The sequence below is a fragment of the Hyalella azteca genome, unplaced genomic scaffold (genome assembly GCF_000764305.2).
Source record: "Hyalella azteca isolate HAZT.00-mixed unplaced genomic scaffold, Hazt_2.0.2 contig17671, whole genome shotgun sequence".
Taxonomy (NCBI): Eukaryota; Metazoa; Arthropoda; class Malacostraca; order Amphipoda; family Hyalellidae; genus Hyalella; species Hyalella azteca.
Window position 1 is genome coordinate 277,739 of NW_025947446.1, and position 27,615 is coordinate 305,353.

Genomic DNA, 27,615 nt, shown 5'->3' on the forward strand with positions numbered 1-27,615 from the left:
TGAAAGGTATTATGAAAATTTTTCAATCGTGGAATGATGATACTCTAACTACTTATACATTAATATTTTGGAATGATAATTTTGTTACTATTAATAACACGAGGAAGGAACTGCTCTGCAGATGCCAAAAATACTTCAATACAATAGCCCAGGGTGCGGGTTCCAATTAAAATTTCTCCTGGTAGTGCTTGTATACTGTATATGTGTATCTGTCTTCTGGTGTTTATATAATTGTATATCTTGGTGTTAATATTAGTGTTTCTCCCCAATAGACGCGCCCGGCAAGCCTGGCAAGCCGCGAGCCACTGACTGGGACCGAGACTTCGTTCAGCTGGAGTGGGCGAAGCCTGCCAACGACGGCGGAGCGCCCATCACCAAGTACATCGTCGAGAAGAAAGATAAAGTGAGTGCAGTCATTTCCGATCTGCGTTCACGAATAAAATTTTTTGATATTTCTTTTGTAAATGAGATGGGATTTTTAAGTTGTTGACTTAATCATTTGTTTGAGTAATTTTTACTATTTCCAATGATTTACTTCATGGGTGATCCATAGAAACTGAGCTACCTCTGCTTGTGAGCTCAGGATTTAGTTAGGCTTGGTGTTGACTGCTACTCCTCTTAGTTCCACGTGATTTTTACCGGGGTTAATTTATAAATACAGTATGTACTGCCGATATGACTGACTTGAAGAGGTTAAATTTGTTCGTATCTTAAACTTGTAGATGGACTTTAATCTATATGTGAAAAAGCTTAGCAGTGAACTTCTGTGACAAAATTTGGGATGCGGGCAATATTTCGTTAACTGATACAATTATTTGTACAACAGCTCCTGGCAGCTGACACTAGCTACTGATAGCTGACACCAGCTACTGGTAGCTGGCACCAGCTACTGATAGCTGGCACCAGCTAATGATAGCTGACAGCAACTACTGAGAGCTGACACCAATTTTTGTTTACAGGACAGCAGGGGTTGGACGCAGTGCGGTTCAGGCCCTGGTGACAAAACGTCCATCCGCATCACGGATGTCGAGCCGGACCACGAGTACAACTTCCGCATCGTGGCAGTCAACAAGGCAGGGCCGTCGGAGCCATCGGACCCGTCCGAAGACGTCATGTGCAAGCCAAGAAACTGTGAGTCTGTAGTATCATCGTTAACTTGATGGTCTCATGAATTAATATCATATGAAGAATGTGTGTTTGATCTATATAAAGCTCGAATGTTTTTCTGAAACGTGTGTTTCAAATCCATTTCGTTTCTATTTATGTACCTGTGGTATAATTTTCAGTGGCGCCTCGCATCGACCGCAAGAACCTGGGTAAGAGAACCATCAGGTCGGGCTTGATGCTCAAGTTTGACGTTGAGGTGACGGGAGAGCCTGCACCCACCATCACATGGACGTACGAAGACAAAAATGTCACCAACAGCCGCATCACCATCGAGTCCGAGGACTACCTCACCACTTTCCTCCTGAAGAAGTCTGAGCGTGCCGACACCGGCATTTATAAAATCACCGCCAAGAACAAGAACGGGACTGATGTCGCCGAGTTGGACCTCGTCGTTGTGGGTGAGTGGGGAAAATACATTATTTAAATACTGATTAAATACAAAGCTATGTATCTGTTGAGTAATTTTTTCAACTCCTGAGATGTTAGTCGCTCGTAAGATAAGGAGTCACGTTTTATTTATTAGCTGAAGCTGAAAATATGCTTACCCACCTAGGTAAATAAGGCCTAAGAATGTGTGATGCGTTAGCATCTCATTAATAGCAGGCAGCAATTTTTTAACGAGTTATTGTTTTAGACCAAAAGTTAAAATTTACTTTACTTTACTTTCACCGACGTTCGATGATTGATTCTTCTCAAAATGTTAATAATCATTTTAAAATGATTGCAGGACTAATCGAGGATTTTTTGTTATTTTTTAAAACCTAATTGCGATTTTGAAACTGCTTTGCTCATTATCAAACAGAGAATACCATTTATATAACTAGTCTTCCACGCAATGTTTCGTGTTCGATATTAAACTCAATGCCTCGAAGGTGAACCGTTCTTCAATGTGAGATGTTATGTACAAATGAACTTTTGATCTGCATGGAATTGCTAGAAAGATGGATAGCGTAAAGCTCTTTTATCTGTTATTTAATGTTAAACAAGTGATAAGACAACACATTTAATCAGACACCCATTTTTAAATTACTATAAGGGTCTCTCTATTCTTACGAAGAACTTATCAATTCTTGCAGAAATTGCACAAGAAAACCGATGTTACGAAATCCTCGTACAAATGAATCATGATGAGCCTTTATTATACTATTTTTGTTGGCATCAGGCAAGCCTTCGAAGCCCAAGGGCCCGCTGAAGGTGTCTGACGTGACCGCCGAGTCTGTGAAGCTCAAATGGGAGCCTCCTGAGGACGATGGCGGCGAGCCCGTCGAGAGCTACGTCGTCGAGAAGATGGACACCGACACGGGACGCTGGGTGCCCGTACAGACTGTCAAGGTGAGAAACACTATTATATAACTCGTACTTATTCTTATGAAATAATTTGTTAATATTTTGTAATAGTTGAGTTTATCTTATTTTAGATATCGTTTATACGTTTCTAAATGACCTCTGAAGCGAGAGTCAATCATAGCCTGGCTAATTATATTTCTGATTTTTTTCCTCTATCGTAAGCATATGAAGCTGAAATAAGACGTGTTTTATATATTTGTCTTCGTTGACATGTTCCGGCTAAGTTTCAAATATCTATAAAGAAATTATTGAAATACTTCTATTGATTACCGAACTTAACGAAATTTCACTGCCCTCCAGGCCCTTGATTTCATTTCAACAACAGCAACGTTATTCCAACGTCAGATTCCTAGTGAGTGCCTACACTCAGTGCTACTAAAGCGAAAATAAATAAAGTTATAACCCATTACCCTCAGGGCACGGAGGCGGAGGTACCTGGCTAGTCAGTGCTGATACTCAGTGCTACTAAAGTAAATATAAATAAAGTTATTACCCATTACCCTCAGGGCACGGAGGCAGAGGTGCCTGGCCTGACTGAGGGCAAGGAGTACATGTTCCGCGTGAAGGCCGTCAACCCTGAGGGGGAGAGCGAGCCCCTCGAGACCGACTCAGCGACCCTCGCTAAGAATCCCTTCGGTGAGAGGCTTGCGTCGAGACTTCAATATTTATCTGCTCAATAAATCACTTAAATTCCTTGCTACGCATCTAATATTCTCAGAATAAATAGGTAGACGTTGTATGATAATATGAAATGAATGAGATGTGTGATTAGAGGAATTTTATAGACCTTGCTCAATGTTCTTGTATTATTACGTGGAAGGAAAATTTTATGTTGGCGAAGATAACAAAGAGTGGTTAACTTGAATTTATCGATAATTTAATTGTAAGTTTTATTGAAAATTACTTACGAATAACTGCCAAATTTACAAATTTTCACTATTGAGTTAAACAGCTCAGAACATTAAAAATGTCCCATTTTTTCCATTCTTGTGTTTTTCCAGATCCACCGAGCAAACCCGGCAAGCCAGAAGTGAAAGACTACGACAAGAACTGGTGTCAGCTCGTATGGAAGGCACCAGAATCCGATGGTGGAGAGCCCATCACTCACTACATCATCGAGAAGAAAGACAAGTACTCGAGCAAGTGGGTGAAGCACATGGAGACCAAGAGCCCCAAGTGCGAAGCCAAAGTGCAAGATCTCGTCGAGGGGCAGCAGTACAACTTCAGGGTAAAAGCAGTGAACAAGGGAGGAGCCAGCGCCCCATCAGACGCGTCCGACACCTTCACCGCCAAGGCCAAGAACCGTAAGACCATTTCTATAGGCTGGGTTTGCCAAACGAGGATTTTGTTGTGTGATGAAAGATAGAAACTTGTTTGAATTCTGTCATAAGTACACAATGATTTTATAGTTTTGAGTCTAATGTGGTTTGGGTGCGATTGCAGAGGCTCCCGAGATCGACCGGTCCAACTTGGACCACATCAAGGTGCACGCGGGCTCCATGATCAAGTACGATGCTCGCGTTACTGGCGAGCCAAAGCCCAGCAAGTCTTGGTTCATAAACAAGAAGCGTCTTGAAGACGGCAAGGATGGCGTAAAACTCGACGAAGAGGATCACAGGCTTAAGCTGGTCATAGCTTGTGCCAACCGCAGCCACAACGGACAATACCAAATCAAGGCGAGCAACTCGGCTGGCAGTGATGAGGTCACCCTCGAGGTCACTGTGCTGGGTGAGTCATTAGTTCTTATTAATCCTTACTTTATTCTCCATATTTCTACTTGACTGTATGAATAATATTTGCTAGATTTGATTCTGGTCGGTCCTATTCAGATGGCATTTACAATGTGTTTGAAGCTACATTTTCCTAATGAGTTTTGCAGTTAACAACCAAGTCATTTATAATTGAGAAAAACACAAATATTCTTAATAACAATATTATTTAGCTCCGTGAATCTTTCAGCAAATACGAAGCGTGTTTTTTTCGGAACTCATTAATAATTATTTAATTCACCCCACAGACGTGCCAGGAAAGCCTGAAGGGCCCTTGAAGGTGTCCGACATCCACAAGGAAGGCTGCACACTCAAGTGGAATCCTCCTCTGGATGATGGAGGCTCTCCTGTTGAGCATTACCTGGTCGAGAAACTCGACACTGAAACTGGAAAGTGGGTGCCTGCTGGGCGTTCCAAGGACCCAACAATAGTTTTGGATAATTTGGAACCAATGCACGAATATCAATTCCGTGTATCAGCAGTGAACAGCGAGGGAGAATCTGAACCTCTTGTTGGCCTAGACAAGATTGTGGCCAAAAATGCGTTCGATCCTCCTGATGCTCCTGGCGCTCCCGAGGCCACTGATTGGGACAAAGATTTCGTGGATCTCAAGTGGGAGAAACCTGCCAAAGACAACGGTGCGCCCATCACTGGCTACATCATTGAGAAGAGAGACGAAATTTCCGGCAAGTGGGTTAAGGCTGCAGAAATTAAGGGACAGGAGCCCAAGGGCCGTGTGCCGAACCTTGATGAGGGGGAGACGTACGAGTTCCGCGTGCGCGCCGTCAACCAGGCCGGTCCGTCCGAGCCCTCCAAGAACAGCAAACCCGTCACCTGCAAGCCCAGGAAGCGTAAGTTTTCTTCAAACTATTCGGCTTCAGCTCCCCACATTCCTTTAAATTGAAGAGTAGACAATTTTTAAAGCTCATTTCGTAAATGGTATGGTAAATAATACTTATAAATCATATTCCGAATATTTTCTCCTAAAATCGATAATAAACATTCCGGTAGTTTATTTCGCAATCCTATTGTAGAATAAATTGTGCCTTTTAAATACCCGTACATTTTTAGTCATAAATGACGGAATATAATTTAAAATATTCCCTTATGACAGATAACTTTTCAATTAAAATTTTAAAGAAGTCATTTTGTTTCAGTGAATATGTTTAAAATTCTTAACGGGAAATTTATTTTTGCGTGCAATTTTTTCAGCTGTTGATACTTAAAGTTTATATTTCAGAGTGACTATGTAAACTTGAGTTTATTCCATTTTAAATTCATAGCTTGCGGTGCTTGTGTTTTACATTCCCTTAGTTTCAAATTCAGATAAATGTGTTCACATTTTTCTCCATAAACGCTTTAATTTAACCCTATTATTTGAATTTATACTGATGATGGAAACTAGCCTTTGTCAATAGTTGATCCCATAGCTGTACGTGTTCACAATGAAGGTAATTGTTGCACTTTTTCATTGTTCATATTTTTTACAATATCTTATACGCCACTTGACTCGTTCTTTGGTTTTCGCCGCATGCAAACAATATCAGTTCCAGATGTGTGCACTTGTTTTTTACAGTTGCTCCTAAGATTGACCGCAAGAATTTGCGTGATTTGACGGTACGAGAAGGCGACCCAATCCTGCTCGACGTCAAAGTCATTGGCGAGCCCGTCCCTGAAATTGAGTGGTACTTCAACAAGAAGCCCGTACAAGAGTCCTCGACCTTGCGCATCGAGAACGTTCCTCACAATACCAGGTTCATGAATGATGACCCTACGAGGAAGCAGTCTGGTAAATACAAGATAGTTGCTACCAACAAGTACGGCAAAGATGAAGCTGAAATTGAAATCACCGTCATTTCCAAACCCGGTAAACCCGAAGGACCATTGGAGGTATCAGATGTGCACAAAGAAGGATGCAAGCTCAACTGGAAGCCACCTAAAGATGACGGGGGTGTTCCGGTGGAAGGATATATTGTGGAAAAGTTCGACCCAGACATGGGTATTTGGCTGCCTGTTGGCCGAACCACGGAGCCTACCATGGAGGTGAACGATCTGACTCCTGGACACGAATACGAGTTCCGAGTGAAGGCTGTCAACAAGGAGGGCGAGTCCGAGCCGCTGGTTACCTTGTCACCGATCGTGGCCAAGGACCCCTTCGGCCCACCAGGCCAACCTGGCGTGCCCGAAAAGGCTGACTGGGATGCCACCAGAATTGACCTCAAGTGGACCATGCCTATTGATGACGGTGGCGCTGCCATCTCGCACTACATTATTGAGAAGCGTGATAAGTACACGTGAGTGAAAATTTGACCTTTAAATAGAATTGAAGAATTAGAATATGTATAATATCTGAATTATATAAAAAAAGAACTACCATATTTCATGAGTATTCGTGAATTAAATTATCACTTCCAAGTATTGTGTTTTCATTTTAATCGATATCTCGGTCATTCCACTCAGGAATATTTGGGAGAAGGCGCTGACGACCAACACCCCCGAGTGCATCGGGTCCGTGACGGGCCTCACCGAGGGCCTTGAGTACCAGTTCCGCGTGACCGCCGTCAATAGGGCTGGCCCCGGCGAGCCTAGCGATGCCAGCAAGACTATGATCCCCAAGGCCAGATTCTGTCAGTACAAAAGTGCTCCTCAGGACAGAGCATTCTCATTTACTTTGCGTTTGAACCATGGCACTAAGATTGACTGCCGTCTTTTACCCTTTAGTTTTTAAGGTGTTTAGTGGTGAAATATTGTCCGTTTCACAATTACTTCTCTTTTATTTCAGTGCCGCCGAGGATTGATCGTAAAAATTTGCGCGACATTACCATCTCCAACAACTCGATGCTCAAATATGATGTGGATATTAGTGGTGAGCCTCCTCCAAAGGTAACTTGGACATTCGAAGGCCGATCGTTGGATTCGAACAAACATGTCAACATCAATAACATTGACTACAATTCCAAGCTGGTGATCCGTGACACTGTACGGGCTGATTCTGGCGAGTATGTCATCACTGCCGTCAACAGCTCCGGCAAAGACTCTGTCACTGTCTATGTCAACATTACCGACAGACCTCAGCCTCCTGAAGGCCCACTCAAGATTTCTGACATTAGAGGCACTGGATGCAAACTCAAATGGAAACGACCCAAAGATGATGGCGGAGTCCCTATTGAGAATTATGTCGTTGAAAAGCTCGATCCTAACACTGGACTGTGGGTGCCGTGCGGCAAGACGACGGGCGCCGAGCCTTCCATTGAGCTGAATAACCTGACGCCTGGTCAGGAGTATGAGTTCCGCGTGAAAGCTGTCAATGCCGAGGGAGAATCTGATCCTCTCAAAGCTGATGAGAAAGTACTGGCTAAAGATCCTTACGGTAAGTAATTTATGTTTATACGCATTTAATGATATAATTATTTGAAAATTGTTGGTTTGAAATTAAAAAATGTGCAGAGAAAAAATAATGTGCTTTTATACAATTTGAATTATATTCTAGTATCATCCAATCTATTTTTCCTGTATTCAGATGAGCCTGGTAAGCCTCAAAACCTTGAGGTTGCTGATTATGACGAAAACAAAGTTGATCTTAAATGGGAGCCTCCTAAGAACGATGGTGGTTCACCCATTGTCAAGTACATCGTTGAGAAAAAGGACAAATATGGAGGGTGGGATAAGGCTTGCGAAGTACCTGCTGACCAGACCAAGTGCTCCGTCCCTGACCTCATCGAAGGCGAGACGTACGAGTTCCGCGTGCGAGCCGTGAACGCCGCTGGTCCCGGCCTGCCTTCAGATGCCACTCATCCCGTTACTGTAAAGCCGCGCAATTCTGCTCCTAAGATCGACCGCACGAACCTCGTACCTGTCAGAATCAAGGCTGGTCAAAGCTTTACATTCGACGTGAATGTCAGTGGTGAGCCCGTGCCAGAGAAGAAGTGGTTCTGCAAGAGGAAGGAAATCAAGTCTGGCGGAGTTACTACCATCAAGATGCAGGACCATCACACCAAGATTCGTGTGACCGGAGCGACGCGCGCCGAGAGTGGCACCTACACCATCACAGCCGAAAACTGCAACGGAAAGGACTCTGCTGATGTCGAAGTCATAATTCTTGGTAACTCAATATTTTATAATGTTTCTTGATATTTTTCTTTTAAATGAAATCTAAAATTTCCATCGTTGATTATTCCCGATTGTTTATTTGTTTGCCTAATTTAAGCACTTGAAATATTTTTTGGCCTATGGAGTATCCAATTCGATACTGAAAAGGGAAATGATATTCATTGATGATTTGCATTTTTCTACCACCCAAGACAAGCCAGGCACGCCTGCGGGTCCTCTCGAAGTCTCGGAGGTGTACGCAGAAGGGTGCAAGCTGGACTGGAAGCCTCCCGCCGACGATGGTGGCTGCCCTATCGACCACTACACCATCGAGAAGCTCGACGAGGCCACAGGCCGCTGGGTGCCGGCGGGCGAGACGAGCGGCAGAGAGACCACCGCTGAAGTGCTTGGCCTCACGCCGGGCCACAAGTACAAGTTCAGGGTGAAGGCCGTCAACCGCCTGGGCACGTCTGATCCTCTCACCACGCAACAAGCAATCGAGGCCAAGAATCCATTCGGTAAATCGAAATTAACGAGGCAATTCTCTAGAATTTTACTGATGCAATTTTATTTGATTTATTAATGTCAAATTTGTTGCTTAATTTTATTAAAGGTTTTTGTTTGCAGTTTCCTTAAAAATATTCTTGACTGCTCGCTCATCGAATTAAGTGGGATATTTTTCAAATAACGATGATTTTTTTGTCTTTTATTGGATCATCCTGCCCCAGTTTGACCCGGCATATGTGCGTATCAGTGCTACGTCCGCACTCTGCTTGAGTTGCGGGTAATAAAGTAGATAATTATTTGGAACATATGACGCATTTAATATTCAATGCCACTTAAATTTACGAGTCTTTGGGTTCATAGCGTTCCTAATCTCACCAGATTTGCCCTCTGCGCCTACTGATGTGAAGGTCGAGGACTTCGATGCTGACTATGTTGATCTTGGATGGAAGGCACCTGAAGACGATGGCGGATCTCCCATCATCGGCTACATCATCGAGAAGCGCGACAAGTACAAGTAAGCGTTTACTTGCTGCTCTACTTACTCACTCTTGTTTAAAACTTTGTCAACAAGTGCACAGGACTAGCCGAGTGGTTTAGGTTTAGATCAGCAAGATTGGAACAGCGAATTGAGAGTTTGAGATCCATTTGTTGATGAGGAAATTCTGACAAGGTAGATGGAAGGTTAAGAATCGGCTATAGGCCTAAATGAAAAATTCAAGACAGACACTACCAGGTTTTGCTTCATTAGATGAATTTATTTCATATTGAACTTCATTTAACAGAAAATGTCACTTTAATATGATATGATGGAAGTGTATTCGATTCAGATAATAATTCACACATGCATTGAACATCAGTCATTTAAAATCAGCTGAAAACTTTCTTGAGGCTACAATTAGATTTGGCCTCGTCAAAATATGATTGTTTGTCTCCACATGTTTGTTTGCACACGCTTTACGTCACGAGCGGCCACACACCTTTAACGTGCAAAATTTCCATGTCACAAATTCGTCACAAACTTCCGACTGTACCTAGCTTTTAACACAAATATTCAATTAATTGATCTAATTATGGAGTGAGAGTGTTTGATGTTAGAATCTACGACCATAATTAAGCATAACTACAACTGCTACTACAACGTCCAGCCCTACGTGGGAGAAATGCGCAACGACGGACGGCAGCAACTGCAAGGCGCATGTACCTGATCTGGTCGAAGGCAACACGTACGAGTTCCGCGTCATCCCAGTCAACAAAGCTGGGCCTGGCAAGCCTTCTGCACCCACTGCGCCTCACCTCGCAAGGGCTAAGAATCGTAAGTTTTTCCGATATAAATTTTGAAATGTGGGCCTAGATATACTTCTATCACTGCGCACAAGTTATTAGGAATACAATTTCATTACATTTGATTTTACGAGTATTTGAAGATTTGTAGTGGGTAAATAATTGCAAATTCCTATGTTGATTGAGGATCTCGCATAAGACAAATTTCAGATTGTATTTCACTCTTTACAGTTCCTCCTCGCATTGATCGCAACGCAATGGTCGATGTGAAGATCAGGGCCGGGGAAAATCTCCTACTTAAAGTTCCTGTCGCTGGTGAACCGCCAGCTTCAAAGAATTGGATGCTGAAGGGAGAGAAGCTGTATCCTACGGATCGACTTCGTATTGTTCAGGAGGATTACATGACAACCATCAAAATCTCTGAGTGTAAACGATCAGACTCAGGCGAATTCACTTTGGAAGCAAAGAACAGGAATGGTGAGGACAAATGCACGGTGAGCATCACTGTGTTGGATGTTCCCGGAGCTCCTCAAGGACCTCTCAAGTACTCCAACGTGTCGCGTAAAGGCTGTACTGTCGCATGGCAACCACCTAAGGACGACGGCGGATCGGAAATTATTCATTATGCTGTTGAGAAAATGGATATTGATAGCTTGAGGTGGGTGCCCGTGGGTGAAACCAAGAGCACTCAGCTTCCTGTTACAGGTCTAATCGAAGGTCACGAGTATAAGTTCCGTGTAGTAGCCGTCAACCGTCAAGGAGAAAGTCAGCCGCTTACGAGTGTTGACACGGTTGAAGCCAAAGATCCTTTCAGTAAATCTTCTAAGCCTGGCAAGCCTGAAGTGGTTGACTGGGACAAGGACCGAGTGGATCTTGAATGGACAGAGCCTCGCAATGACGGTGGAGCTCCAATTACCTCCTACATAATCGAAAAGAAGCCCAGGTTTGGCAACTGGGAAAAAGCCGTGGAAGTTCCTGCCAAACAAGGGTGTAAAGCATCAGTGCCTGATCTCACTGAAGGGGAAGAATACCAGTTCAGAATTATTGCAGTCAACAAGGGTGGTAATTCTGATCCTTCTGATCCATCACAGTCTGTGGTGTGCAAGCCACGATTTGAGAAGCCTGGCATTGATGTGGTGAATTTGGAGGATCTCGTCATTAAAGCCAATACAAGATTGGAGTACAATGTTCCTATTCGCGGCGCACCCCGACCAAGTGTTAAATGGTCTGTTGACGGTACTCAGATCGTTGAGTCCGACAGGGTGGAAATGCAGACTTACGGAAAACAGACCATACTCGAGATTCCGTTTGCTCGTCGTAGTGATTCTGGTCGTTACACGCTGACACTGGAAAACGAGCTTGGCAAGGCGTCTGCCTCGGGTAACGTGATTGTTTTGGACAGGCCTTCGAAGCCTGAAGGACCTTTGCGTGTTTCCGACATTACTCGAGACAGCTGCAGAGTGTCGTATGGCCCTCCCTTGGATGACGGTGGCTCACCTATCCTCCATTACCTTGTTGAGAAAATGGATGTATCTCGTGGTACATGGACAGAAGCGGGTGAAGTGGCTGGCCTCACGGCCGAGATTCTGAACCTGGTCTACATGAAGGAATATCACTTTAGGATCAAGGCTGTCAACGCCATCGGAGAATCCGATCCTCTTTGCACTGACAAGAGTATCATTGCCAAAAATGCTGTTGGTGAGTGTGGATTTCTGTCTGAAACAATATTCAAATATTACTTTTTATTTCGTGTTTATCTAAGTTTTCCAACAATGCCTCTTCATTGAACATGTTTTTATTTCGAATTAGAAGCTTATAATCCGGAATTTTCCTATGCCAGATGAACCTTCACAGCCTGGGCGTCCACAAGTAGTTGACTGGGACAGCGATCACGTAGACCTGAAGTGGACTCCACCGACCAAGGATGGCGGCGCTCCCATTACTGGCTATATTGTGCAGAAGAAAGAACGTGGCTCCCCGTACTGGCAGAACGCCTGCAGGATAGGACCAGAGACATCCTGTACAGTACCTAACCTAACAGAAGGACAAGAGTACGAGTTCCGTATTGTGGCTGTCAACAAGGCCGGCAACTCTGAGCCTTCCGAGCCATCGGACGCTGTCACATGTCGTCCAAGAAACCGTAAGTATTTTTGTTGAATGAAGAATAGCGTCATAACTGACGTAGAACGGAATCGAGTGATTTCCTTGAAGATACAGCGTTTTTTTCAGACATTGTTGTTATTAATTTAGAATTTTCATTTAGAAGAGATTTTCGAATTTACCTCATGAACAAATGTCCCTGCTCAAATTTAGCAAAATGTTATACAGATAATTGTCGTAGGTCCGTGGGTTATAGAATTGAATTTTATTAAATGAGAATCCGTATTGAGACCGACATTCGTGCGCTAGCGTATCAATAAATTACATGAAATTGTGTTGAATAAAGAAATGCACAGTATCTGTGAGAGACGCTTAATAAATAACATGACTTAATATCATTTCCAAAAATTAAAATGTTTAACATATTATCATTATTTATTATAAGCGCTAATATCTTACAACAATTTCTCACTTTGTTTTCACACTTAATCGCTGATTGATTCCTCACATTAGCAAAATGTTAAATAGTTAGCATATTTTACCGAATATGGTCCTCCTAAACTCATTAAACTCTTTTACTCTGACAGTTGCACCAAAAATTCTTGGCCCGCTTTACGACGTGAAAATAAAGGCTGGTCAAGTCATTCATATCAACGTTGACTACATCGGAGAACCTGACCCCGACATCTTCTGGTTCAACGATGACGTCGAAATCGCTCCTACCACCAGGACCACAATCGACGCCATCAACCACCACACCATCATACACACTGTCAACGCAGTCCGGGCCGACTCAGGGGAATACAAGATCAGAGCTCGCAACGAGAATGGTCAAGACGAGGCTACTTTACGTGTGGTGGTGCTCGACACACCCGGTCCTCCTGAGGGACCGCTCAGCTACGACGAGATCATGGCCAACTCTGTGCTCATGTCCTGGAAGCCTCCTAAGGACGACGGAGGCAGTCCTATAACGTAAGCAAATTTTGTCAGATGTTTCTTGGTTTACTGGCAACGTGAATTACATTAGACAATTTCGGGTGCGTTAGATGAAGGTTTTGGCTATGATATTACTGTACAATAGCCGAAATTTGAAATTCTTAGCTAGATTATTGTTGTCATATCACTTTCATTCAATTAAATATTTATATTCACAGTGGTTACACCATCGAGAAGAGGGACATCTCTCACGGTGGCGGCTGGGTACCTGCAGTGACATGGGTGGACCCGAAGGAGACGTCGGCGACTGTCTCACGCCTCATGGAGGGGAACAAGTACGAATTCAGAGTCATGGCTGAGAACGTGCAGGGCAGGGGAGAGCCTCTCGAGTCGGACAAGCCTGTCACTCCTAAGCCATCAGCAGGTACGAATTTATACTTTAGTGCGTGAGCTTTCCATTTTGCTATTGAGTCGATGGTACAATGAAAGAAAACATTTTGTAATAAGCGAGTGCTTATAATTGGGTAGGACCAATTGTTGTTAATGAGAATATAATATAGCATAATTCGAATGTTTATCGTTGTTTGAACTCCGATTCTGTGTATAAAATGGTCACATAATACCTTTCAATTCTACCACTTAAGTTCGTTTAGAATTTTATGTGTGGGGATATTCGTCGCAGGGGTAGAAGTAACAACTTTTATCACCTGTTAAATTTACAATATTTTTGTTCTCCATAGACTGCCCGGGTAGCCCTGGCCGACCAGAATGCGTTGACTCGGACAAAGACTTCATCAAAATTCGGTGGTCTGCTCCCCGCAACACCGGCGGCGCGCCCATCACGGGCTACGACGTGGAGCGCTGCGGTGTGCATTCCGGCAGGTGGAAGAAGATCACGAGAAATCCTGTGAGGATGACGGAGTTCACCGACGAGACTGTGCAGGAGGGCCAGCAATATCAGTACAGGGTGGTGGCCAACAACAAGGTCGGCCCCTCGCTGCCTTCTGATCCTTCGCATCCGTTCAGCGCCAAGCCAATGAAAGGTGAGATTTTGCTTTGATATTTTGCTTTGAATATTTGATGATTTGCTTTAATATTGGTATCATTGCGATACAAATGAGGTAAAACTGTGTTATTCATTTAGGCATGCTCAATGAGTCCAAAGTCGAATGAGGAATCAAATTATATGAATGATATTATACAAAAACGGCTAAAAAATATTCTCCGTTATACAAAAACGGCTGAAAAATATTCTTCGTTATTCATGTCAGCTTCCAATGTGTTGTCAGCAATGAATTTTATCTTCAAATATTACCGTGCGTGAAAAATTGGCGGAAAACGCATAACGCGTGTGCCGCTGTTGGGCAGATCCACCCAAGCTGTACCTGGACGGTCTGGCGGGCAAGAAGCTGAAGGTCCGCGCCGGGGAGCCCATCGAGATCAAGATCCCCATGTCTGGGGCTCCTCAGCCCACCTGCACCTGGAGCAAGAGTGGCAAGAAAATCGAGTCCAGCAAGAGAACTTCAGTGAGTTTCTCCACTTTTTATGTTCGAAATGGAGAAGGAACTGGTCATTTAGAACACTTCTCTTTAACTTCACTTGTTTGTCTGTCTGTATGTCTGCTACAAATCTTATAATCGATTTTTAACACACTTCCAGCTGTCCAAACTATCTGAAAATTTGCAGACTTGCGTAAAGTCGAAGACAATGCATGAATCAATTGACAGAATACATAATTTGAAATTTTAATTTCTTTTATGTATTAAAATAATTAAAAAGTAATTTTTTTAATATTCGAAATTAAAATTAGACATTCATTGTACATGTTGTACATTGGAGACACTGGATTTTTTTAGAAGTGTTGTCTTTAAAAAGTAATTTTTAAACGTATATTATTTTTTATGTAACTATCCTTCGATTTCCAAACATGGTTTTTATACAAACATGCATGACATTGAGAGATAGGTTTTAAACTGCTTTAGACGGTTGTCTGTATACAAAAACTTTTATGATTTTAGAAAATTCGCACCGACAGGTATCATAAACATGCATTATATTACCATTCATGGATTATTCATTATTCCCAACTCAGATGGAGAGCACTCCAGACCACTGCAAGCTGCTGGTGGAGAAGTCGCGACGTGAAGATTCCGGCCCCTACACCATCACGGCTGAGAACGCTTACGGCAAGGACTCCGCTACTATCGACGTGAGCGATATATTAGGCTGTCACTATAGACGTGAGTGATATAACTTATAAGTCGCCCCTACATACGTGGGTTTATTTCTATAGGTCGCCACCAAAATCAGAAATAGCCCCGCTTATAATATGCGCAAACATAACTTATTTCTGTAAATGTTTGTTTCGAAGTGAGGCCTTGGGAACCTGACTTGAGTTTAAATAACAATAACCGTACGAAGGTACATAATGATAATTATTGTGTGAATATGAATTGTAATCCAACTTCCACGCACCGTCCATAATTAACACGTATGTTTAGGATAACAAAGTTTTGAATTATTTATTACAGTTTATTTATTTATTTAAATATATAATTTAAAAGTTTTTATTATTTTTCAATGCGCTGCGTGTGAGCAGGTGATCGTGGTGGACCGGCCCGGTCCCCCCGTAGGGCCTTTACAGCCTACAGAAATCTATATATTATTTAAAATATATATATTTTATTATAAATAATATATAAATTATTATAAATAGTATAACATATGAATAATATAAATGTTACTATAAATTTTAAATATGTAATTTTATAGTTTTTATTATGTATCAATGGACTGCATGTGAGCAGGTGATTGTAGTGGACCGGCCCGGGCCCCCCGTAGGCCCCCTACAGCCTACAGAGATCACGGCCAACACCATCAGCCTCTCCTGGAAGCCTCCCATCGACGACGGCGGCTCACCTGTCACCGGCTACGTCGTCGAGAAGACCGAGGCTAACTACAACATGTGGAAGGTGGTGCCCGGCTACTGCCCCAAGTGCGAGTTCACTGTCAAGGTGAGGCTTACATTTACAAACTTAGATTTGTTCGGTTCGTTTAATATAAAACTTTATTATCTTACATTTAGTAAATTTGTTGCAATTTGTTCGGTATGTTTCATATAAGACTTAATTATCTTATATTTAAAAAATTCGTTGCAATTTGTTCGGTATGCTTTATAGATTAGACTAGAATAGAATAGAAGTGTCGGCGTTGAAGAAATAGGCCCATGGCCTGTTGCCGATTCTTGAACTTTTCGTGACTTGATTCACAAGGGATCCGGCCTTTGGAACCTTATCTTTTCATAACTGACGATTGATTGAGATAGCTGCTGGACGTATTGCCTGGTTCGTAATTTGCTAGGCATTTTAAGACTGAACATATGCTCCTGCATAGCTTCGTCTAGTCTGTTCTTGAAGGCGTTCATACTCGGAGCGTCAACGATGCTATCAGGGAGGCTGTTCCACATGTCGGTGACTCAAAGCGAGAAGAAATGTTGTCGCATGGATGTGTTATATTTTTTAAATTAGAAAATTCGTTGCAATTTGTTCGGTTCGTTTAATAAATGACTTGTTAATTGAGAAAATGGCAATAAAGCCATTTATATATTTTTACTCTATAATACAGGTTTTTTGATAATTTATCTCAAAAAACAGTTATATTATATACTCTTAAATAGTAAACCTTGCATTCATAGTTAGATGGAACGCTGTTGTAGAATTAAAGTAAATAAACAATCGTTGTTTTCGTGCAAGCAAATGTTAGGCAAATCCACTCCCATGACTGCGTCGAAAAAATTTATAATGTAGCGTATTGTTGATTATGGCGAACTTGCTTCACATTCACTACATACAAAATATGGTTGAAAATTAATATCCGTATTTTAGAGCAGGTGCTATCATATAATATTAATTCTCTAACTTTATACATGGAAATCATTTTTCAGATCCTAGTTGCATATTCAGACAACTTTATTTCCTGTGTGTTTGACGCTCTATTTTAAGTTAATCGCTATTAAATATCGCTATAAAATCACTTGGATAAATATTATTCAGAAAATATGAGGGGTTATTATCGGGAAAAACATAGGTTATATGAACGTAATTACTCAATAATCCAAAAAAAATAATGTCTCGAGGCATGGTTGTGGGCCAGTATAAGATTCCCTTCACTTTCACATGTAAGATTTTTTTTCCATATTCATATATTATTGCGGGCCAGTATAAGACTACCCTCACTTCCATTTGTAAGATTTTTTCCATATTCATATATTATGTTTTTCATGTTATTTTCCAAATATTTTTGACTGATATTCCGTTGCTAGGGTCTGGACGAGGGCAAGCAGTACAGGTTCCGCGTGCGCGCGGAGAACATGTATGGCACCTCCGACCCTCTCGAGGGCAAGCCTGTCGAGGCGAAGAATCCTTTCGATCCTCCCGATGCGCCGGACAGACCAGACATCACTGCCTACAGGTCAGATAAAATACTCTCTACGATAATTACTAGATAATTTATGTAAGAAAATTGTCATATATCAAATATTTTGTGACTGTACAGACCAGACATCACTGCCTACAGGTCAGATAAAATACTCTCTTCGATAATTACTTGATAATTTATGTAAGAAAATTGTCATATATCAAATATTTTGTGACTGTTTGGAATGTTTTCTGGAACAAAGGAATGTTTTCGCAAGTAATGTTTTCTGCTAGGTTGTATTTTGACATCTCCACATTATAAAAAGAAAGTTATTTTGTTGAAATGAGAAAAACTCATCCATTAAAACTATTGCGACTTGTATTCGTTGTTCTTTAGATGCCCGCACCGCTTGGACTAAGAATAGACTCAAATTTTGCGATAAAGCTCGTCACATATCAATCCGTAATAGAGTTTTTATTGTCCGGATCTTTCACGGTTTTTATGGAAGTAAATTTATTTTCAAATGATGCTTACTTATCTAATGCAATATTTCTATATCTTTATTTACTTTAAATATTTATTTTATATCTGGTTAAATTTGAGCACGTAATTTCATCGGCTTCAATGCTGACTGGGAAGTAAATATATTCGAAATAAAAAATAAAAGCGATTTCGTTTAATATTTGGCGTAATAATCGGGTTTCATACTGGCCGGGAAATATATTTATTCGTATTAAAGGAGAGAAACTATTTATTTTGTTTAATATTTGGCGTAATTTGATCAATGAGTTTAATGGGGATGTGTTACAGCCCCAACTCCTGCTCGCTGGCGTGGAAGCCTCCCACGGTTACAGGAGGCCGTCCCGTCACGGGCTACATCGTCGAGAAGAGGGAGAAGGGCGGCGAGTGGGTCAAGGTGAGGAGTGGGTCAAGGTGAGGAGTGGGTCAAGGTGAGGAGTGGGTCAAGGTGAGGAGTGCTTAAGCTGCTCATTTTAAATGCTAAGGTTGCCAGTAATGTAATGTTAATACTAAGGCTGCCAGTAAAGTAAACTTGCTCTCGTTGGAAAAGATTTTATAATTTCTGATGTAACAACGTCAACAATGTTACACAAGCTTATATGTTTATGTAAAAGCTATAGCCCTTGGCATTGTCGATGATATTTTATATCAATCAATTTGTAAACATGCCCAATCATCCCTTCTGTCACCATCACAAATAGAGCGTGCATTATATAAATTATCTCATATATTCGTGAATTATATCTCGAGTAAACGTAACGCAATCATCGGTATCTGATCGATAGAACACATCAGACTGTCCATCAATCATTTCGATTGCTGATGTGTCTAACTTGGTTGAAACATTGCTATGTACATACTTTAAAAAGAAAAGCTCATACTAAAATGAAAACTCTTACTGTGAAAAGTCTGCATACCTGCTTAGCACACGATTTACGGGTTGTGCATGATCTGGACAGATGATTGAAAGGTTTGAATGATCTGGACTTGTATTGTGGTCAATAAGGTTACATTCTTTGAATAATTTGCTGATGTAATGAGCAGGTCAACGCATATCCAACACCCAACACCGAGTACACGGTGCCCGGGCTGACGGAGGGCAACAGATACGAGTTCCGCGTCATTGCCGTCAACGAGGCCGGACCTGGCAAACCAAGCAAGCCATCAAATGCCATTGTCGCGAAAGTCCAGAAATGTAAGTTAACAATTGCCATATAAACAAACATTTGGAGATGATGAACCTGATTCAAATTTGTGTTTAGTTTAAGAAATAGACTGGCTCATTGCATTATGAGGACACAGCATATTTAAAGAATAACGGTAACAATATTATTCAACGTTCGTTAACTTTGTTCACAGACTTGCCTGCAGCTCCTGAAGCGCCGCGCGCGGACAGGATCGGCAGAAACTGGGTGACGCTCTCTTGGAGGCCTCCAAGCACAGATGGTGGATCCAAAATTAAAGGATACCTGCTTGAGATGAAAAAGAAAGATACCGATGAATGGGTGCCTTGCAATAACTTGCCACATCCCGATAATACCTTCACTGTACTCAATTTGACTGAGAAGGAAGAGTACTCCTTCCGAGTGTATGCCGTCAACGATGTCGGCACGTCCCAGCCATCGAAGCCTTCGTCTCTCATCAAGATAGAAGAGGAGGCTGACAAACCTCACATCGACTTGAGTGGCATCCGCGACATCACAGTAAAGGCGGGCGAAGACTTCAGTATCCATGTGCCGTTTACAGCCTTCCCCAAGCCCACTTCCACCTGGTACAGGGATGACCAGGAAATATGCATTGAGGCTGATGTCCGAATCCATCAACAACTCGCTGATGATTACTGCTCATTTATTCTGAAGGATTCTAAGCGTTCCGATACAGGACCTTACAAGCTTCGCTTGCAAAATCCTTCCGGTTTCGATACGGTCACGGTTAATGTTAAGGTGCTTGACAGACCATCACCTCCTGAGCATCTTCGTGCTGACGAATTCAATGGCGACTCCTTGACAATCTTCTGGAATCCACCCAGGGACAATGGTGGAGCTGAAATCACAAACTATGTGGTTGAGAAACGCGAGAAAGGTGGAAGTTGGCAGAAACTGAGTAGTTACGTAACCGGCACGAACTTCCGTATTCGAAACTTGACGGTTAACAAAGAATATGACTTCAGGGTTATGGCTGAGAACCAGTATGGTACCTCTGATCCCTGCCAGAATGCTGAGCCCATCAAGGCGCGGCATCCATTCAGTAAGTTTTCTACTTCTCTTTGATGTAGAAGCACATCTTGAAATTGAAATATTTGTTCATGCTCGTTTGAATTCAGCAACTGTTTGTAAATTATCAAGTGTTTCACGTAATTTTCATTTCAAGTTTCGACGCTTTATTGGTATCTATAAAACAGGATTGAAATTTTTTTCCACCGTTACAAATTCATCGCGATAACAGTGTAATTTTGTTTTATTTTCTAAACTTTCGAACATCTATTCCTTTCAGACCCTCCGAGTGCACCTGGAGCTCCACGAGGCCTCGAGTCTACTGAAGATTCCATCACCATCCAATGGTCTAAGCCACGACATGACGGAGGTTCACCAATCCAAGGATACAATGTTGAAAAGCGTGTTGTCGGAGAAAGCCAGTGGTCAAGAGCTAACCACGGTAACATCCGCGACACAACATATCGCGTCATCAACCTCATCGAACACCAAGTCTATGAGTTCAGAGCCGCTGCCGTCAACCTGGCTGGCCAAGGACCATGGAGCGATCCCAGCGAGAACATCAAGTGCATTAGCTTCCGTGAGTATCAATTTGGTTTCAATATTTGGGTTTAAAATGTTTAATTTCAGTTAAAAATTGAAATTATCTTTGTAATTGCTTAACATATTCCATGGTCCGAAAGAAATAGTGGCTATGACGATAATTACCTTAATCTCAATACATCGGTATTCAGGGATAGCATTTCTGTAAAATGATGGTGTGTCTGATGAATTTCATTTTGAATTGTAAATTTTCCTGCAGGTGCTCCAAAGATCACTTCAGATCTCAGCATTCGTGACATGACTGTCATGGCTGGTGAAGAATTCACCATCACCGTACCATACATTGCGTCTCCTCAACCCAAGACTCAGTGGTGGGTTGGTCCCAATGAGATCTTCCCTGATGATAGAATCCAGTTCTTACTGGATTCCGGAGCTTCGACATCTACGTTTGTTAACAAAAAGGCTAAGCGGACAGATAGTGGTAAATACACCATAAAACTCACCAACAGCGAAGGAGCTGATTCCGGCTCCTGCAAGGTGTTGGTTGTAGACAAGCCTTCACCTCCTCAAGGCCCGCTTGACATCAGCGACATCACACCAGAGACGTGCTCGTTGGCATGGCGGCCTCCTGCCGATGACGGAGGGTCTCCGGTTACTAACTACCAAGTAGAGCGCCTGGATGTCGCCTCGGGAATGTGGCTTAAAATATGCGCATTTGTACGAGGCTGCCATTACGAAGTTTGCGGACTTGAACTCAACAAGAGTTACAAATTTAGAATCCGAGCCGAAAACCAGTACGGGGTCTCAGAGCCTCTGGATGCTATTGATGCGATTGTAGCCAAGTTCCCCTTCACTATTCCAGATCCTCCGGGTAAGCCGAATATTCGTGATTTCGATATCAACACAGCAAGCTTGAATTGGGATCGACCCGCTTCAGACGGTGGATCAGTCATTCAAGGGTACAAGATTGAATACAGAGACGTCACTGAAACAAATTGGGTTACAGCTAATGACTTTTTGGTGAAGGAGACAAATTACGTTGTTCATTCATTACTGATAAACCATGAATACGAGTTCCGTGTGAAGGCAAAGAACGCCGCAGGTTACAGCAAGTATTCGCCACCTAGCAAGAGAATCACACTTAAAGGAAAGTTCAGTGTACCGTCGCCCCCTGGCACTCCTGTAGTAGAAAAGGTGGGCAGGAATTACGTCGATCTTAAATGGACTAAGCCGGAAAGCGATGGTGGTTCCAGGATCACTGGTTACATTGTTGAAAAGAGAGTTCTCGGCAGCATCTGGACCAAATGTAATGACTACAACGTTACTACTTGTGACTACACCGTATCCAAGCTCAAAGAAGGAAGTGATGTTGAATTCCGCGTATTGGCAGTGAATGCTGCAGGAAAGTCAGAACCCTCTCAAAGCACGTCACCTGTTAAGGTCCGCGTTGCTGCGGATGGGGAGAAGCCCTACTTTATTCGAAACCTCAACAACGTTGCTGTGCCTCTTCATAAATCAGTCACTCTCGAATGCCAAGCGGAAGGCAAACCTCTCCCAACTGCCAGATGGTTACGTAACGGAAGAGAAGTTGCCCTTGGCGGAAGGATGGTTGCTGAAGCTAGAGATGGCGTCTTCAAGCTCACAATCTCAGACATGTGGGAGGTGGATGAAGGTGATTTTGCCTGCGTAGCCGCCAATGATGCTGGCCAGGCGACCAGCGTCGCTCGGGTGAGAATTGGAAACCCGCCAAGGATCACACAGATGCAGGACGTACTCTTCCTGCCTGAGGGTGACAACACCAAAATCAAAATTTACTTTACTGGTGATCTGCCGTTGGACGTATCTTTATCACTCAATGGACAGCCGCTCGAAGCTTCGACAAGATTAAAGTTCACTGTGTTCGACGAATTTATTATTTTATTTATCAAAGAAGTGGTCAAGGGGGATGCTGGAAAATACATTCTTACAGTTAAGAACGACTGTGGCAGTGTTTCAGGCAACTTCACGGTTTACGTCACTGGAATCCCAGGTGCGCCGACTGGTCCACTGGAGGTCACAGATATCAGCAAGCACACGTGCACACTGTCATGGAGACCCCCAATGTACGACGGTGGCATGCCCATAACTCACTACGTTGTCGAGCGCAAGGACATCACTTACGCCAGTTGGATCACAATCTCTACTTTTTGCAAGGATTGTACATTCATTGTTCAAGGTTTGACAGAGAATCAAGAGTACGAGTTCAGAATCAGAGCTGTCAATGATAATGGCATGGGACCACCCCTTGATGGCACAAACCCCATCAAAGCCAGATCCCCGTACGATCCTCCTTCTCCTCCAGGGACACCTAATGTTACCGAAATCGGAGGTGATTTTGTCCATCTTGAATGGGAGAAGCCTGTTAGTGATGGTGGGTCACGAATCAAGGGATACTGGGTGGAAAAGAGAGAAGTTGGTTCCAATGTGTGGACTATGGTCAATGCATACGCCACACTCACAACTCAGATTAACGTATCAAACTTAATTGAAGACAGACAGTACGAATTCCGTGTATTTGCTGAAAATGAGGCTGGTCTTTCTGAGCCTTCGACCTGTTCTACATCAGTTAAAATCAAGGATCCTAATGCGGCAACACCACCCATATTTATCCAGCCATTACGGAATGCAATGGCTCTCCAACATAAGAGCTGCACTCTCACATGCAGAGTTGAAGGCAAGCCTAACGTCAAAGTTGCTTGGTATAAGGGCATGCGGGAACTTACCCAGGGAGCCAAGTACGTTTTTAACCGCGATGGAGACACCTACTCACTCACAGTAAATAATGTTTTCGGAGAAGACGAGGCTGAGTACATGTGCAGAGCCTTCAACGCTGCGGGCTCAAGGACCAGCAAAGCCGACATTTCCATCAAGCGTAAGTTTTAATTTGATGAAAATTAATGAAAGAATATGTTTCCTGTAATATTGTGTAAGTTATAGCTTCTTTCCCAATTTGTTGCATCAAATATTTGAATTTTTCAGTGGCCCCGAAGATAAACGTACCTCCTCGATTCCGTGACACGGCCTTCTTCGACAAGGGTGAGAATGCTGTCATGAAAATTCCCTTCATTGGAAACCCAAGGCCGAAGATCACGTGGACTAAAGAAGGCGAAACTATCGAGTCTGGTGGTCATTACTCCGTGGAGCAGCAGCAAAGACACGCGATTCTCACCATCAGAGACGTCAGCCATCTCGACAACGGCAGATACAGGCTCACTGCCGAGAACGAGCTTGGCTCTGATTCTGCAGTTATCAATATCCAAATATCAGGTAATTTTTACATCAGATTGATTTTTTCAATTTGGGTATGGTATTCCATTGTATAATCATGTTATTTGCGAATGACCATTATTTTTCACCAACCATATCTGCATTTGATTTTATTTCGATTTCTCTTTAATTATACACTTAACCATCTAAATTTTGACCTACATTTTTTTGACACAAGCATAAAAACTTTGTATTTTTCCCATAAACAGACCGACCAGAGCCTCCAAGGCTGCCGAAGGTCGAGAAAGTGCTCAAAAATGAGTGTGTGGTTTCGTGGCAGCCCCCGTCATGGGACGGTGGTGCCAACATCAATAGCTATATCGTCGAGAAGCGTGAACTGCCCATGGAGTCTTGGATTAAATGTTGCACTACACGCCTCACCACCGCACAGATTACAGGCCTCAGTCCCGGTCACAAATACCAGTTCCGGATCTCTGCTGAGAACGTTTATGGCCGCTCCGACCCTTCAATCCCTACGAGCACTGCCGAGCTCCCTGCCGCTCCCATCAAAAAGGGACGCGGAAGAAAGGTTGAAGTCGATGAAACTGGCAAGAAAATCCGTGGCCAAAAAGAAGATGTTGACAATTACGATAAGTTTGTATTCGACATATACGCAAAGTACGTGCCTCAACCAGTGGACATCAAGCACACTTCTGTTTACGATCACTACGAGATTTTGGAAGAAATCGGCACCGGCGCTTTCGGCGTGGTGCACAGATGTAGAGAAATTAAGACTGGCAATATTTTCGCGGCCAAATTCATTCCAGTTTCATCAGCAATAGAGAGAGATCTCATCCGCAAGGAAATAGACATAATGAACCACCTGCACCATCCCAAGCTCATCAACCTCCACGATGCATTCGAGGATGAGGATGAAATGGTGCTCATCTTCGAATTGTGAGTTCTTCCAACTATGGTGTTGCATTTCACAGTCATGTTCGATTATTTATTTTTCTGTCTTGCCTATTAAATTCTCACGATAGGAATAACATTTGTTAATGGTTTGTGGTTGAGTTCAATTCAATTTTCGGTACAGCATGAGTGAATAAGATACACTTGTAATTTTAGTCCATAAAATTATTGCCCGCAATAATTTAATGAAAATATCAATCAGCGAGTGATTTTCTCATCTCAATATTCATGTTGAGCAAAATCTTTCAATTTTCGAAGCCCAAACATAATTTTCACTCACTCGCAGTAAATATGGATATATTTTCACTCGCTTTAATGCACCGGTGTAAGTGTAACTGTCGTTTTGCATTTGCTGGCAGATAGATAAAGTAATTATAGCCCGTTAAAAGTTTTGGTTGGCGGCTATGTAAGAAAGTTTACGGTAAACTAGGACGGTATTTCATTATTAATTGAACGGTTGTCTTGCGCCAGTTTGTCGGGCGGAGAGCTGTTCGAGCGCATCACGGCCGAAGGCTACGTCATGTCAGAAGCTGAAGTCATCAACTACATGCGGCAAGTGTGTGAAGGCGTCAAGCAGATGCACGAGAAGAACATCATCCATCTTGGTGAGTCGTCGTCTGCGTTGCTTAATACCCTTTGCTATCGAGGTTACTCAGGGGATCTTGTTTGTATTCGGTGTCAAGTAACTTTCCCTGCATTACTAAAATGGATTACAAGGATTTATTTTTGTAAATGAAAATTGTATCTTAATTAATTATTAACTACCGATTATTACTTCCTATTCAAATTTAGTCAAACATACACCCGATAATTTCTTAAGTCTCGGGAAAAACACGAGCTAATCATATGGACGGCGACGCCAAAGGAGTCTGGTCGATTATAATGTCGTGAAAGTTACAAGGAATTATTATCATTTGCATTCACAAGCGCCTGCTGCCAATCGCTCTTTCCAACGCCCTTTTCCTTATTTGTGTTATTTTACTTGCAAGCAAACGTTCAGCGAAACAATTGTTCTGAAAACGGAATTAAGGTTCAAAACTCTTGATTTAATCATGAAATTTTATGCTAAGCAAATCATCCTTCCCGATGTTATACAACGCCGAAAAAGCAACTGATCGGCCTGTTAGTTATTAAAACAAATAATTTCTGCAAACCACCTCCATAATTTGGAAGAATAATGATGCTAGTTGCGTGACTGTCTGATTATTTTACCAATGTAATTATTCGCAAGTGCGCTCGTCCCGGAAATTAAAAGTGCAACATGCTTGTCATGACACAAATTAAGTCCTGTTATTATTGTTACTGCTTCTTTTGTTTATTATATATAAAATCACTTGGAAGCTTCATAATTCACGGAAAATTAGTGTTAAGATTTTAATTTAAGTTGACTCAATACCTGAATTGATATTTTTCAAGGACTTTGATTCGAAGGGCCCTCATGATAACTGTGATGATGAAACTATGATCTGTGTTGTGTATGCTGCTGCTAAGGGCCTGCATCATTCTCCTTCCATCAGGCATCAGACCGGAGAAAATCTTGTTGTGTAACCTTTCCGAGTGTGATGAGCTTAATGTTGAAGGTTCGTAGCAGGCGATCGTTGTGTGCTTCTTGTCCTCCTTTTAAATTATTTTGCTTTCTTCCATGTATTCCTATTTTGCAATTTTGCTGTAATGGCCGAAATTATTAGAGCTTATGTTTCTCTTGCGATTAAGTTGCTGGTGTAATTAGGTTTCGACACGCCAGGTCGGCCTGTCGAATTACCACAATTTGCTCCCTTAAATCTATCATTGACATGAGAACGTGGAAGCAATTTATCTCTGCCAATATTTTGAATAAGGTGTATTTTTAATCAAATCCTTCCCCCAGTAATGTTTCTGTGCTTGTACTGATGTTGTTGGGATTTCTCTTATTCCTGGAATTCCTGGTCCCCACAAATTCATTTGGAAGCTTTCATAGTTCTAACTATAGCGCTCGCAACTTTTGGTAATCTTTGAACTGGGCAACATATGATGAAAGTCTTTCCCGTTACTTCACGAAAGAGCTTAACAGATATGTAAGAAATTAGATGGGTATTCAAGCAAATAGAACATTTTGGAAGTACGTAGTACGTAACCTAGATTAGATTTCAGTGTGCACAACTATCTGCTGTGTTTTATTTCGTAGCATATTTATCAGGCAACGCTGCCACATGCTTGAAAAAATATTGCCTGGCGTGAACGGGCTTGAATATTGTTGACATTTCCTCATTGGAACGTCCGCCCATTGGAATAAATCTTACTGCATCATTAAATCAATACAGAATATTTATTTTATTTGATTTCTTTCCTGATGCTTTCATACTGCTGAATATGTGTTTCTCCTTACAGACCATGAGACAGACCACTCCCGAACCATCTTTTTTTTTCTACCCGAATCCCACTCTAAGACAATATGCTTCCAGGGCCAGCTCCTCTCAAACTGATTCCATTCGATGAGATGGTGGTTTGCGGTGTTGGGCGTTCCTTCTACT

General features: G+C 42.3%; 1 protein-coding gene across 1 annotated transcript in view; it reads left to right on the top strand.

Moving 5' to 3' along the window:
- The window catches only part of LOC108679657 (twitchin), a 139,750-nt gene that overhangs the window by 99,839 nt on the left and 12,296 nt on the right, over window positions 1-27,615 (top strand). Inside the window, exons 61-92 of the mRNA XM_047885350.1 lie at window positions 273-403; window positions 960-1,131; window positions 1,287-1,565; window positions 2,330-2,499; window positions 3,021-3,150; window positions 3,516-3,818; window positions 3,958-4,242; window positions 4,532-5,134; window positions 5,860-6,577; window positions 6,744-6,910; window positions 7,066-7,653; window positions 7,804-8,385; window positions 8,585-8,890; window positions 9,258-9,393; window positions 10,025-10,191; window positions 10,392-11,858; window positions 12,001-12,300; window positions 12,848-13,232; window positions 13,415-13,620; window positions 13,937-14,239; window positions 14,565-14,722; window positions 15,289-15,405; window positions 16,004-16,210; window positions 17,518-17,666; window positions 18,423-18,528; window positions 19,176-19,326; window positions 19,491-20,378; window positions 20,625-20,924; window positions 21,147-23,798; window positions 23,906-24,193; window positions 24,403-25,090; window positions 25,577-25,710. Coding sequence (XP_047741306.1) covers window positions 273-403; window positions 960-1,131; window positions 1,287-1,565; window positions 2,330-2,499; window positions 3,021-3,150; window positions 3,516-3,818; window positions 3,958-4,242; window positions 4,532-5,134; window positions 5,860-6,577; window positions 6,744-6,910; window positions 7,066-7,653; window positions 7,804-8,385; window positions 8,585-8,890; window positions 9,258-9,393; window positions 10,025-10,191; window positions 10,392-11,858; window positions 12,001-12,300; window positions 12,848-13,232; window positions 13,415-13,620; window positions 13,937-14,239; window positions 14,565-14,722; window positions 15,289-15,405; window positions 16,004-16,210; window positions 17,518-17,666; window positions 18,423-18,528; window positions 19,176-19,326; window positions 19,491-20,378; window positions 20,625-20,924; window positions 21,147-23,798; window positions 23,906-24,193; window positions 24,403-25,090; window positions 25,577-25,710 — 13,236 coding nt within the window. The remainder of the gene's footprint in view (window positions 1-272; window positions 404-959; window positions 1,132-1,286; window positions 1,566-2,329; window positions 2,500-3,020; window positions 3,151-3,515; window positions 3,819-3,957; window positions 4,243-4,531; window positions 5,135-5,859; window positions 6,578-6,743; window positions 6,911-7,065; window positions 7,654-7,803; window positions 8,386-8,584; window positions 8,891-9,257; window positions 9,394-10,024; window positions 10,192-10,391; window positions 11,859-12,000; window positions 12,301-12,847; window positions 13,233-13,414; window positions 13,621-13,936; window positions 14,240-14,564; window positions 14,723-15,288; window positions 15,406-16,003; window positions 16,211-17,517; window positions 17,667-18,422; window positions 18,529-19,175; window positions 19,327-19,490; window positions 20,379-20,624; window positions 20,925-21,146; window positions 23,799-23,905; window positions 24,194-24,402; window positions 25,091-25,576; window positions 25,711-27,615) is intronic.